The sequence below is a fragment of the Thalia democratica genome, chromosome 9 (genome assembly GCF_965202585.1).
Source record: "Thalia democratica chromosome 9, ktThaDemo2.hap1.1, whole genome shotgun sequence".
In the NCBI taxonomy this organism is placed as follows: domain Eukaryota; kingdom Metazoa; phylum Chordata; class Thaliacea; order Salpida; family Salpidae; genus Thalia; species Thalia democratica.
This window is the reverse complement of record NC_139173.1, coordinates 18,999,120-19,014,233: the sequence shown is the minus strand read 5'-3', so window position 1 is coordinate 19,014,233 and position 15,114 is coordinate 18,999,120. Positions and strand designations below refer to the sequence as shown.

Below are 15,114 nucleotides of genomic sequence, written 5' to 3'. Positions count from 1 at the left end.
AAAAAACGCTGGAAGTTCAGAGTTACTACCAGTAGGAGAAGCTCCTACAAAAGCAAAATAACTGAAGATATTCATGACACTTTTTACAGCTATCCATGAATGTTTTTTATGAAAAGTTTTAAAAACCTTTTTTCTGTTTAAAAGTAAAATTTGCATTATATATGAAAAATTTACAGTAAAACCTAATACAGTCAGTTTTTGCTCTTAACTTGTTTTGTAGGTCTATAGCATATTAAACGAGTCTAGCTAGTCCTTAGTTTTTTACTTTCTCAATTTTCCACTATTTAGTAAAAAAATAGTTTTTACAACTATAATAAATACATTAGCTTTCGTTTCACATGGCTATTTTTAGGTACTTGATCTATATTAATACATTTTTCTATATCTAAAACACGAAAAATACTAAACTCTTTTATATCTTAACAAAAATAAAAGGTTAATAAAAAATTAAATGACTTTAAACTTATTTAGATTTCGGTAGAGATTTTCTACCCATCAGTATAATTCAGGATTTCCCAAACTTGACCAAGTGGCCACCTTGGGGGCCATTACAGAAATTTAGGGGGCCATGAGCAGCAAATGGGCCATAGGTCGTAATTTGAAACTTACATTAAATATTCTGGAGTTGATGATGAAGAGCAAAAAAAAATTTAAAACTTATACTAGATATCATGAAAAAAATTAGGAAGTTTAGGGGCTACAAGCCGTAAAAGGGGGAGCCACAAGGCTATTATTTGGAACTTACACTGGATATTCTGGAGTTGATGATAAAGAAAAAAAATGTCCTAGACGGTTTAAAAGGTGTTTTTTTAAGAAATATTATTGGAGGGGGCTAAAGCTTTTTAATTTTCATGAAAGGGGGCGTTTTGAATAAAAACTTTGGGAAACCCTGGTATAATTCATTAGCAGCTTTTATTAATCGCTTTTACAATGTATCTTTGTTTTCTTAAACAATTTTTTTGTACATTCTCAGTCTACATCTACATAATAATTACTTCTTAACAATACCAATTTTAAGTTTAAACATTTTTTTAATTTAGGAAACAAACTAAAAAGTACTTTTTTTCTAAGATAGGTTTTTGCATTAGCTTATATTTAATTTATAGATCCTAAATATTAACAGATAAAATTAATAATTTTTAAATGCAGCGAAAAAATATGTTTGAGCTAGAAAATTTTATGCTAACAAAGAAAACTTGTTTTCATATTCACAAAAGCATTACTAAAAAGGTTATTTTCTTGATAGCTCGATGAATTTGAGATCTTAGTTATTTATGTTAAGAATGAATTTAACAAAATACTTCTTTTTTGTGTTAATACTTAAGAGTATTTAACTGAGTTCTAACGTAAAAGGTAGTCCAGCATTTACAGCCAGTTTTTACAAAATATCTAATTAAGGCAGATAATTTTAAAAAACCTCACTGGTATTTTCTGTAAAAATGCCTGAATTTCTACTCATTTATTTTCTTGCAACCAATAAAAAACCACCATAAATTAGTCAATTTTTTTTTTTACTTAAAAATAACAATTTTTTTGGTTAATATTATTTTAAAAGTCCTGGCCAAATAATTTTAAAATATTACAACACAGAAACTGAAAGAACTCTATGAAAAATTGTAATAAAAAGATAAATATAAAATACTGCACTATAAAATGAATTGAAAGGATATTTTTAAAGTGTTTGTTACAAATTAGGCTAATTTTATCTGCTTTGCATATATAGTTTTCAAGATAAAAAGTATACCAAAATATTAAGTTTTTCTTTGTGGACTAGATCTAGCCCGCAGCTTGTATTTATTTACGAGTTCTATAAAACTAAAAAATGTATTTTAAATTAGTTTTTTTTTGACAGTTACTAAGCATAAAAAAACCGTTACAAAAAAAAGTAAGATATCAACCAGATGTTTAGTTTTTCGAAAATAAAAAAGGTTTTGTTTTACTTCAAATGTGGTAGTTAAAATATATTAAAACTAATTGAAAAACATTGATTGTTATTTATATTGATAAAAAAACTAAAGTAGGCTTAGGTTTTTGATATTAATTAAAAATGTTATTATTAAAACAAAAAAAAAGTTCCTAATCAAATTATAAAGATATTAATCCAAATCTAATAATATTTTCTGAAATCTAAATGTTAAAGGTTTTAATGAATGTTCAAACTTCAAATTGATTATGATAAACTTATGAACGATTTAGAAAAAAGCAAGCTATTAAAACTACAACGTAGAACGAAAGTAATTTTATATATTGTCAATAGATCCATGTTTCTATTTGCGCCACCTTGTATTTTTAACTTCGGTCTATTATTTTCGATTAGCAGTTCTAAACTATAATGCTCACCCGAGCAGGTTTGAGTTTTGATACGGTATACATTCATGCAAAAGATCGGAAATAGTAATGTGTTTGTTTTTTCTTTGTGGAGAAGTTTCTCTGGTCTACAGCGCAGATATACTTGTATATGACGATGCGTAAAACATTAACGAAAACTTTCTTTTAAAATTTAAGTATCAGACACTCTTTTGGTAGTAAATGCTGGTATTGTTTTTACATTTTGTTTTTCAAATATGTTCTTGAAATGTTAACGAGCCTTTTCATATACAGATAGTTGTTAAATACGAAAGTCGATTGATTTTTGAGTTAAAACCTTTTGCCTTGATTAAAAACTAAACTAGAATGTGGTTGCAATTTGGTGTTGATAAATTAAATCACCTGATTGTAACAAAACCATTTCTACAATTAGCGCGTTAGCAAATTTCGTAAATGTAACTGAACATTTTTACGAGGTGGGTAATTGAAAATTAGTATAAAATATATGAACTATTTTTATTATTTTATAACCTAATTTAGGGATCAATAAATTGAGATAGCAAAATAAAATTTTGCGTTATATAGGCCCGGTAAGTACTTGATAATTAAAAGAATACATTTTTAGCAATAAAAAAAATAGTTTCTACGGTATAAGTTTTGAATTAAGCTGTTAGTTTTAAAATTACTTATAATTAGTGCTCGATCATTGCTTATTTTCTCACACTTTTAGCTGTTAATAATATTTTTATTGTCTACTAGAATTATTTTATAAAAGATAAAGATTTGTTGCTATACAGTGCGGCCCGCGAGCAATTTTTCTTCAAAAATTTGCCAACGACTTATGGAAAGCCGCTGACCAAGGTTCTAAAACAAGTGTATAAGGGGACACGCAACAGAAATATTTAAAGCTTATAAATTTGCATATTTTTTACGGCTATTACCTCTAATTGTGCAACTTTTAAATAAATTTTAAAATTTGCATAACAATTTACAAAAATATAAGTAGTTTATAACTATAAGTTAAGTTGCATTAAACTACTTAAGTTAAAAATTTAAAGTTGATACAAAAAACAATTTAAATTAAGTTCAAAGCTTAAGAATCAGTTTTGCAATTTTCAATTAATAGCTAAGTTTTAAGTTTTTTTTTTACTTAAGGATATAATACTGTTATTTATTTTTAATCGACCTACTCAAACTTCTCGACTTAATTAGCCTTAAGGAGATTTTTAACTATTTGTATTTTTACAGTTAATCATCAACAAAACAATGTTTCACTCCTATATTCGGACATAGGAGATCTTCAGTTGTTATAAACATATCTGAAAAAAATTAATTTAGGATATAATTAAGAGGAGTTGAGTTTATTTTTAGCAAATTTTAAAATTAAAACTAGTTCGTAAGTAAGTAATCTTTCTTTTAATTAACTAATTTTTCAACATCTGACTTTGTGTTAAATTTTTTTAATTTTTTTTTTAATAGAAAAAAAGTTTGTTAAAAAAAAACTAATTAAATGAGTGTAAGTTTATTAGATCTGAATACATATTTAGGTAAAACACAAACTGATATATACAACCAACAGTTTAATAAAAAAAGAAATTTTAAGTAAACAAAATCTAAGTTTTGAAATATTTCAATCTTAGAAACTTATAAACTTAGTTTTCTATAGGTAAACTAAATATATCAATATAAACTGAGTTTAGGAAATCTTACTTTGAAATTTTGCACGTTAGGTAATCTCACTTTGTATTTTTGAAGCTATTAGTAAAAGGTATCAAGCAAAAATTAAAAGCACTCAACTAGTTAAATAAAATGCAATACTATAACAGGAAGGGTTAAACTGCAATACTGCAATAGAAAGAATTAAACATTATTCGCAAACAAAAAGCATATAAAAAAAATTAATTTGGTTTACAGCTTTAAATTACACCAGTAACAAAGTTAAAATTTGAAAGTGATAAATAAACAGATTAATTTTTTAGTTGAAAAAAAAAACTTTGAAATTTCAAAACCAAACAAAAAGCTTAGCAAAACGATAGGTAGTTAAAAAATACAAAAGTATATATATTTCATCAAAAAAAGTTGATTAGTTTGCTTGAATCATAAGACACGTGTTTAAACGCATAAACTAAAAATATTAACATTCAAGCGACTCAGCATCAATCTTCACTTTACTTCACTCTCATCGCCTTCTTGATGTCGACGCCCGTCAAACTGTCGATCATCGCCGGAAGCTTGTTGATGACGTCGATGACCTCCCCGGTCAGCTTGGCCGCGCCCACGTCCCCGTCGCCGGCCGAAACCATGGTCACCTTCTTGGCCCTGGTCAGCGGGGCGGCGATTTCAGCGGCCACTTTGGGCAGGGTCTGCAGCACCATGTCGACCATGGCCGCCTCCTGGTATTCCTTCCACGCGTCCGCTTTCTTGATCTGTTGGAAGATGTTTCAAATATTAATTTAATTCTAATAATATTTGTTTAATAATAATTAAGTGATAAATTTGAATGACTTTTGTAATATGCATGTAATGTGTTTTATTGCATCGTTTCAATTTTCCCTGACGAAAATTGATGAAAAATATTGGAAAAAAATAAGTTTGAGTTATCTTTTAGTCAAGCATGTTTGATAATATGTGTTTTAAATATATACTATTTTTTATCTACCACAAATACATGTCATTATAGTAATAAATGTTGAATTTAGCGTGAGCTTTTGGTTTACAATTTTTATTAAGTATTGGAATACAACAGCAAGTTCATCAATGTTTGTGCAACTATCGTTGCATTTTGCTACATAAGCAATATTTTAGTATCATATACTTTTATTAACAATTATGAAGGTAAAAGTGTAACTCATTTGGAATAAAAAGATAAAGCGGACATTTTTGGCTTCTAAAATAATAAAAAAATCTAAAAAACATACAAGTGAAAGTCTACAGAGCCCAAGTCTGGATTTTCGTATGTCATGAGATAAGTTTAAGCTAACATTAAGGTTTAATGATACCACTCCAATCACCGCAAGCTTGTGGTCTGATGATTAAAGTTGTATGATTAATTTTTATGTTAAAATAATAAAAGATATAAAAACAAACGACTTCAAGTTTAAATTATTCTTCTTTATTTTTATTACTTTGAGTTAATTCAATTTTGTATTGAAATTTTGCGACATAACTTTCTTGCCTTTAAGGTTGTAGATAATAAAACACAACTTCTTGTTAGCTTTTATATATTATAAGTTTGATCCTTTACAATTTATAATAACTTTTGAAAATAAAAATAAGATAAATATAACTGTTCCAAAATAAATTTAATGCAGAATACTTTTTTTGTACATAACTAAAATTTATAAGATTTACTTTTAGTTTTAGTTAACTTTTAGCTCCTGCAGTTTTAACATTAAGTTTTAGTGATACATCTAAATTTTATTTGCTTTTTGTATATAAAACTTTGCTCCACAATATCATTATTTGTGCAAAAAATTTTGAGTGTTACGAAAAAATTTTAAAAACATTTGTTTTATGTTTTAACAACTTATAGATAGCTATGAAGGCTCTAAAAAATCTTAACTTTAAAACTTTGAAGTTTTGGCTAAAAATTTTCAAGTCTTTCTTTGTGTCAAACAAAGTAATTTAAATCTTTTGTAAATATATAAAACTTTTTAATAGGCGTTAACACAAAATCAACAGTATAAAATAAACACTAGTTTGATAACCGTATCAAAAGTATGTTACAATTTTTTTGTTAATTCAAAAAGTAATTACAACTAAAAGGTGATTTGAAATAAAATGCATTGCACAAGCGATTTTATAAAAATATAGTTTCACTTTCATATAAAATACAAAAGAAGCTTAGCAAACAAAAGGGCGTACACCATGGCAAAAATACTTTCATATTGTGAAACATAACAATAAAAATTCTTTTTACACTTCATGAAATTTGCCTCGGTTCAACCTGATACTGCTTGAAAATTGCAGGCTTGAATTAATTTCAGCATAAAACTTTACTTTCTAAAAACTTTTTTTTTGGCGAGCTCAGCTTCTATGCAAACCTTTTATTACTAAACCAGAACAAGTTTAAAAGTCAATCAAAACTATGTGCTTACAAAATTATGTTACAAACAACATATTTCACGGATGAGTGAACTCAAAACAACAACAAACCATTTGTTCCGCTTCAGCGGCCGCCTTGGCCTCAATGGCAAACGCCCGAGCCTCACCTCTCATCTTGATCGCCTCAGCTTCTGCCTCGGCCTCCAAAGTGATCCTGTTCCTCTCAGCAGCAGCTATCGTTTCCAACCTTCATGAGATGATGTTTGAGATGCAAGTTTGTGAAAGTTTTTAGAGCAAAATCATCGAAGTTTAACATTTGTTAAAAAATATTGACTTCTTTTTATATTACAAAACAGTGAAGCTAATAATCTTACACCAAAAAAAATATTTAATACTATATAAAATAACGTGAAACTTTTTAAACACTAACTAAAATTAAATTTTTATAAGGCACAAAAGCACAGTTGACTTGTCTAAGTGGGATATTACTCATATCCGCAAGCAAGTATGAATACTACTCAAGTTTTTTGCAGTATATAGTGTTGTTTTGGTTTAAATTATTAAACAATAGAGTTTTAAAATGTTTAAATACTTTTTCAAACTCAACATTTTGTATAAAAAAGAAATTAAGTTTCAAATATAAATTTAACTACTCATAAAAGAATTCATTATATTCAAAAAAATAAAACAAAATCTAAAAAGTTAAGTATAGTGTCTACAAACAATTACTAAAAAATTAATACATATGTGTGAAAATAAATAAATTCATGTTAATTTACAAAAGCTTAGGTCTTTTCTATAACAAAAACAGATTACCAATTTATTTTAGGTTTGTTTTTGTACTTTCTTTTATTTGTGTCATTATTCAATTGTCTTTGTACTTTTAAATAACTAGGTTTTTTATAAATTGATATTTTTATATAAGGTATGGTTTTATTACTTAGTCTTTCTTACAGGCAAATAAGTTTATTTAAACACAGTTCTTTTTTATATACGTATTTGAATCATCTAATATTTCACTTGAGTAAATACAAAACTTTTTAACTTTTTAAATTTCACATGAAAATACATAATTTTAAATTAAGTCAATTGCTGTAAAATAAACATTTGAAAACTAATTAATTTTGTCATTATAATTATTGGAAGTATTTTAAAAGTAAAATCTTAAGGCTTAATAATTTAAAAATTAAGTTTCTACTAAAATTTTTAATCAATGTATATAGTCTTTAAAGTTTTAATTCGAACTAGATATTAACTTAAAATTTAACACAGTCAATTAACAAACCTGTATTTCTCAGCATCAGCTGGTTTCTTTATTTTAGCTTCAAGTTCCTTTTCCCTCCTTAATATTTCCTGCTCTTGAATTTGTATTTCTTTGCTTCTTTCTTCAATTACAACCTTAAAACAAAAATGAGTTAAAAAAGCAATTAAAGAATAATTAAGTAATGAGGTATTTTTGAAAACAAACTAATTTTTATAACTATTTGAGCAGAAACAGATAAAAATCAGGAGTAAATTTTTAACTAGTTTTTAAATATAGCATTCAACAATAAACACTCATTGTTGTTGGTTAACTCTTTATGGCTAAAGACAGTTTAAACAAAATCTATATTTTCGTAAATAAAATATGAATTCAAAATCAATAGTAGTTACACACATAAAAATAAACTTAATTAAGCTTTACTCAGTTTTTCATAAAACAGATGCCTACATTAAGTAGCATAAAACCGAATTTAAATAATAAATAAAATATAGTTTTTAAGTCAAAACAGTATTAGATGGAATTTTATCAAAATTGAAAAATAAATATATTTTTTTATTTTAAAAGAAAACTTTCTTTTAAAATAATCAAAAATAATTCATAAAAATCAAAAAAAAGAAACTGTGCATTTTTCATAATAATAAGCTTCTTTATACATGTAAATCTACTTAAGCTACTAAATAGAAAAACCACAATACTCTATTTAAATTACATTTCATTAAACTTAAAACAGAAAATTTAAAATAATAACTTAAACTACAAACAGCTTGAAACTTGATAATTTAAATTCAGTTTAGTCTAGCTAGAACGTTTAGCTAGACTAAAACCTCATTTAGTAAGTTTAAATTATAAGACATGAGTTTTTGTATTATACTTGAAGTATAGAAATTTTTACTGCCATATATCTTTTAAAATATTTTGGTATTTTAAATTAATATTAAGACATTGACAATATTATGCCTTTTAGCAAAAACTTGCGGATTTTACTTTTGTTAAGTTAATTTAAAGATTTTTCATGGTAGCTAGCATAAAAAATCCAATACATAGTTAAACTTAAATAACTATCCTATCTAACAAATAAATTATTGTTAAAAAGAAAGGATTTAACTACTGATACCTATTCTAATTTAAGATTACTTCGTTTATCTAAGATAATATTTTCACTGTTATTATAACAACTGTACTATTTTAAAAAATAAACCGCTTAACTAAGGTTGAATAATTAAAAATTCAAACTGTCTTATCACAATTTTCATGTTACATATAACGCATATGAAAGACCTGCATATCAGCTTCCTTTATAGCTTGCTTGCTGATAGCTTGCTGCTGTTGATAAGCCATCTCTGATTCTGCTCGACGAGTCTCCACCTATCAAAAAAGTATAACATCAAAAATAAAGTAAAAAACAATTTTTAATTTTTGATACCTTAATCACTTGTGAAAACGAAAGGCTTGGACAAATTATTTTAAATTATCAAATTATTTTTTTTTAATTTAAATCTATAAGAGACACAAAGGTTTTTAGACAAGATTTAAAAAGAAAAAAACCTCCATATCGTAAGCAGCCTTTTTAAGGTCAAAGTCTCTCTTGGCAAGCGCGATTTCAGTGTCTTTTTCAAACCTGACTTTCTGTCTCTCCTGGTCAGCCACTGCCTGCTTGATGCCCGCGTCCCTGCGAGCTTTCGCCTCTCCAATGCGAGCGTCACGCTTCACCTGAGCTGTGCGCGTCTTTCCGAGTGCTTCCAAGTATCTGCCGATAAATAATAGTTTATGGATACTTAAAAAAGGATTTTTTATTTAAAGCATACAGTATTTTCTTCATTTTTTTTATGAATATAGACAAAAAAAGTATTTTGTTAATTTCTGGTAAACTGCATTACAACAGTAAGAATTAACTAAGGAATACACAAATGCACAAACTTCATTAAGTGGGCAACAAGTTAAGAGGTAACTGGTTTTTTGCATTAGTAGTATTAATTAGTGATCTACCGGATCCACTATCCAAATCTGGAAGGACATTTTGTTTTTTCACTACTATCCGAATAAGGTCAGATTCTAATTTTATTAATGGATCGGTATCCTGTTCAAACGGATCTTAATTCTAAAATAAAATCTAAATTCGGTTCTGGCCAAATAGTAATACTTTGGATGTGGTAGATCATTAGTTTTAACATAGTTATTTGGAATTTTATTGTGATTCAAGTGTGTAAATCGTACAATAGTCTTTTTTTATGATTAAAAAATCTTTATATAAAGAAATAACAACACTAAAACTTTTAGAGCAACAATTTTCCTGAGGTAAAGTTTATAACACTTACTAAAGCTAGAAGAGAAAACATAAGCGTTTATTTTTATCTTTTAATAACCTCATGCTATAACTAGAAAAACAACTAACCTCAGTTGCAATAACAGAGCAATAATTTTATTCATTAAAACTAAACCAAAGATTTAGTTATATGTTTTCTTATATTTTTTATGTTAGTTAAAGTATAGTTATTTTGCATGAACAAATTAGCTGAAATGAAATATAATAAGTACTACTGTGGACTGACTTGAAAACATATTTCTTTATTTTTGTTGTTATAAATTTCAATTGTACTTATTATGTACTAGTTATTTTCAAGGTGGAAAATACATCACAAGTCAGAGATTTCTGCTTAGTGAGCTGCATCTGGCTTAAAGAAAATTGATAACAAGGTTACCCAAAAGTTTATAACATAAAATATTATACAAAGCTTTAATAACAATATAAAACTAAAACTTCACAAAGAACAAGAAAAATTTATTATGTCTTTTATTGCAAATAAATTTTGTTTTTTTAACGTGGATATGTTTATGTAAAATAAATTTTATTTTATTTCTTTTTTTTGTAGAGTTTTTTATGTTTTGATGAAAAACAATAGCAAGAAACTTTTTAAGCCAAAAATAAAAGAAGCTAAAGCTTTTACAGTTTTTGAATATAATGCAAAAGTTGAAAAACTGGACTAAATTATTTTTTTCAAACATTGATTGGATATAAATTAGTAATAGTATAAAATATAAAACTATAAGCTCATATAAACACTAACAAAATAAGATCTTAACTATAGTACTTTGAACTATATCATTCTTGTTTTTAGACTGATTCAAAGCAACATTTTTTTTATAAACCTTGTTTTTCAGCTTCCAAATATTGTTTAACTAAATGGTTCTAGCTTTAACTAGCATTCCATTACAATTATATTTTTAAACAATTCTCTTTTTAGCACAACTTTTAAATTTACAGTAGCCAGAAAAGGAGGTTTTTCTAATAGATCTGACCAGCAAATGCCTTTTTTGGTTTTTCAGGTCTATTATTTTAAAACATTACCAAAAAAAGACTAGTCAATTAGTTGCAATATCCTTTAAAGCTTATGAATAAATAAGATTAATTTCATAAAACAACTTAAAAACTAGATTAATGTTTAACATGAGATTGTTTGAAATGTTTAAAACTTTGACAACTTTATTTTTACTCACAAAATGATCGACAAAATTAACTTGTTAAGCTAAAGATTGTAGATACATAAAACATTCCAAACTTATATTCAAGAGCAAAACTAAATCACGATCTAGAGCTTTTTAGCTTCTCTTACTCTTTATCTTATTAATAATAAACAAAACAGCATACTAACCCTTCTGAATCTTTAATGTCTTTGAGAGTATAAGAAACCACAGTGATGCCCATCTGCACAAGATCTGAAGATGCAACTTCAAAAACATTTTTAGCAAACTTTTTTCTGTCTTGGTATATCTCCTCAACAGTCATTGTACCCATAATTGCACGTTGATGGCCTATTTTAAAAATATTTAAAAGAAAAAAAAAAGAACAAATATTTACTGTATAATTTTTCATATACTTTTTAATATTATAAGAAGGTAGTAAGATTTTGTTTCTAACTTAAATAATATTTTTATGAAAATACCAATTGTATAAAAGAAGACAATTACTTTAAAATTGCAAAACTTTCAACATTAATATTTCTAGTTTTTTAAAATACAAAACAGATCATACTTTACAGTAAAGTTAGTTTAAATACTTTCTTGTTTAAAATATAATAATAATATGTAAAAAATTAATTCAAACATTTTAACTACTAAATGACGTTATACAATATCCAAGCATAAAACAACTACAAATCAACTCATCCAATTAACTTTTTAATCTTAATAAATTTAAAAAAGAAAATAATTATATCTTAAAATATAAACACATGTAAGCAAATGCAACAAATTACCCTCAAGAGTTTCAAGTGCAATTGCCTGTATTTCTCGCTCTGTTTTACCAAGAAACTGCATGCAAGCAGCAGCAAGCATCTCTTGAGACTGTCCTTGGACCTTAACCTGAGCCACACCCATGCAAGATATGGGAACACCCTGGGCAGTAGTCACTCCTGATGAGTTTATCTGAAGGGTCATTGTGTTGAGAGATATCCTCTGAAGCCTCTGGAAAAATGGCCAAACCCATACAGAGCCACCTGGAATCATAACAGGGCGGGTATGATTGCACCCAGACACAACCATAGCTTCATTTGGACCACAAGTTTCAAAACCCATTGTTATACAATTTTGTTACAAAAACTGCTTTGAAAAGTTAGAAGCAACGATAAGATTTAACTTTTTGGTTTTTAGTAAGTTTTATTAAAACTCATAATTGATCAAAACTTTTAGTAATTCAAACTACCTAAAGTCATCTACTCAAGTAAAACTTGTTTTTTAATTAAGTTGCATTATAAAAACAATAAGACTCATAGTTTTTCATAGATTTATACTTTTTTTTGTAAAATAATAGATATATATTTTAGTCTGCAAATTTAGAAAAACTATAAAACAAGTTGATTAGTTAAATCAAACCTTAAAAAAACTTTTATTCTTTTATTGAAATGGCTTGTCACTTAAACAATATTACTTTAATTTTTTAATTACAAGTTTTTTGTTCTTTTCCACTGTATACTTAAAAAAATGTATAAACAAAACAGAGGAAAATTTACAACTATAATTAAGTATTTTGATTGTTTTACCTGTCTTCAAATTTTGATTTGAAAAAACAATGATCAAAGATCTTAACCTATAGAAGGAGAACAAATACAAATTTAATCAAAAAAAATTTCAAACAGTGTTTTGCTTAAAGAGCTTATCAGTGCTTAAACTAAAATTCTGAAAAAATATGTTTAAAAGTCATGAAAAATGGACTTTACATAAAAGATAAGTAAAAAACTGGTACGTAGACAAACACAAAACTTAAACTAAATAAACCTTAACTTAAAAAAAACAATTTTTTATCCTTTAGTGTTAATTGACTAGCGAAGAATTGAATGGTGAAATTGTAACTTTTTGAAAAATTAGTAGTTAGTAAATAGTTAAGCTTATAATCAGATGAAAGTAAGTAATCTTCCAGACTAGTAGTAACTGCAGACTCTACTAAAATTGTAACTTTTTAGTACCTTTTTTATTCTTTTAAACTTAGTACATTGGTTTAAATATGGCCAATGGAAAACATCATAAAAATTTTACATTTTGAAACTTGAATTGTTTATAACAGCTATAGAGATATTCAACATTTTATTTACAGAGTGCTAGCTCACATGTTGTTAATTTTTTTAAACCCAGTGGTAGATATTAACAAAAAAATTATTCTAATTCATAAACATATTTTCTTTACAAATGAAGATCAGTGTAATACATTAAGACTTTTTAGTAAAAATCAATCATTATAATATAAAAGTATACATGCAATACCTTATTGTTTTATGAGAATTATCTGATTTTTTAATTTAATTTGTTTAAAAAGTCTAGCTATACATTGGGGTGCACGACAATTCAAATTTGGACAATTAAAATTCCGACAATTCAAATTCTTGGAAAAAAAATTAAAAAGGTCACAACTCAAAAAGTAATGTATATTTGAGTAAAATGTAAAAATATGTATTTAGGTCTTATTAATACCTACAAGCAGTTATTTGTTTTTAGGAAAATTTTAAATACACTTTTAAATATGGCTAGATTAAGTTTAAAAATACAATTATTTTAAGTATTTTTTAATTATCTTTAAATAATTTAAAAAAATTAAAATTGGCTTGTAGGTATTAATAAGACCTGAACACTTATATCTTTTATTTTATTCAAATATACATTAATTTTTGAGTTGTGGCCTTTTGAACTTTTTTGCATTTTATTGTCATGTAACCATACATTGTAACAACAATCAGTGTGTGTAATGATCACAGGAGAAAATTCAAAAGATACTATATCAGTTTGTACTAACCCCGTAGTTGAAACTAACTAAATTGAAGACTAATTATTACAAACTCAGACAATTGCTAAGTTTCAGGCTGAATGGATTTACAAACTGCAACGCTGTAATAAAAAGTTAACAAATATACACGATATATACAAAAATTGATTAAAAAGTCTGTTTTTGTCTGAAAGAACTTTTGTTAAACCTGTTTTCGACGGGACACGCTCAGTGTCAGTACAGTACCATCCCTGGACACAATACCCATCCAAACTAATTTCCATCCGTATCAAATCCTACCTGAATCAACACTACACAAGTTCCTACCCAATTAATGTTGCATGTCTTTTTTACACGGCATCACTTTTGCCTGGAGAGTCATATTTGCACAATGTCAGTTTTGCATGGTGACTGACATGACAATTCAATTTCCTAAATCTTAAATTCTTAAAAAAAAACATTTAAAGGGCCACCACAACTAAAAAAACTATAAATATATTATAAAAAAAAGCATATTCTAGACTAATTATAAAGATTATGATATGATAGTAAAAAAAACTCTCTAGGATCTCTATAAGAAAACGATTAACTTTAAATTTTTAATATTTGAAAAAAAATTAACAGCTTTAGCCTGTAATTTTTCATTTTTTTATATGACACATTTTAAACTTAATACCGATTACCGACTAACTTAAAAATAAATCAGCTAAAACAAACAACTTATACGTTGTACGGCAGATTGAGCTTGTATATATAAAATTATTATAACAGAAATTTAAAACAGTTTTTACACACGAGTCTTGGTAGAAAATGTGTAAGAAATTAGTATTTTATTTACATTATTGTTATAAACTGCACTTTTACACTTTAAGAGGTAAACATTTATAAACTGAAGTAAAACGTTAACATATTTCAAATCATTTAAAGCAGGGTTTCCCAAAGTGGGCGATATCGCCCCCTGGGGGCGATTTTAGTAAGTAGGGGGGGTAAAAATTAGTAAAGGGGCGAAAGGAGAGGCGATAACTAGTAAGGGGGCGAAAGGGGGGCGATTTTGAAATTTTGGGTAGTAACAAAATTTTAATTTTTATCTTGCTATTTTACTAATTTTGGCTTGCGATTAAATATTTGACACTGATGTATAATTTAAACGAAAAAGTCTATTTTGTTTACGTAAAAAAAAGTTTTTACGACTCCTTTTTTAAGTAAATTACAAAATTTTATTCATATGTTTTCTTATTTAACAACTATG

General features: G+C 26.6%; 1 protein-coding gene across 1 annotated transcript; it reads right to left on the bottom strand.

Annotated features, from left to right (window-relative positions):
* Nucleotides 1-3,819: 3,819 nt before the first annotated feature.
* Nucleotides 3,820-12,209, bottom strand: LOC145845264 (flotillin-1-like). Its single transcript, XM_082952690.1, has 7 exons — nt 11,869-12,209; nt 11,266-11,425; nt 9,161-9,362; nt 8,894-8,980; nt 7,637-7,749; nt 6,463-6,598; nt 3,820-4,733 (listed from the first exon to the last, which is right to left on the bottom strand). The coding sequence occupies exons 1-7, from the start codon at nt 12,185-12,187 to the stop codon at nt 4,476-4,478; spliced, it is 1,275 nt and encodes a 424-aa protein (XP_082808816.1). The 5' UTR covers nt 12,188-12,209; the 3' UTR covers nt 3,820-4,475.
* Between the last annotated feature and the right edge of the window lie 2,905 nt (nt 12,210-15,114).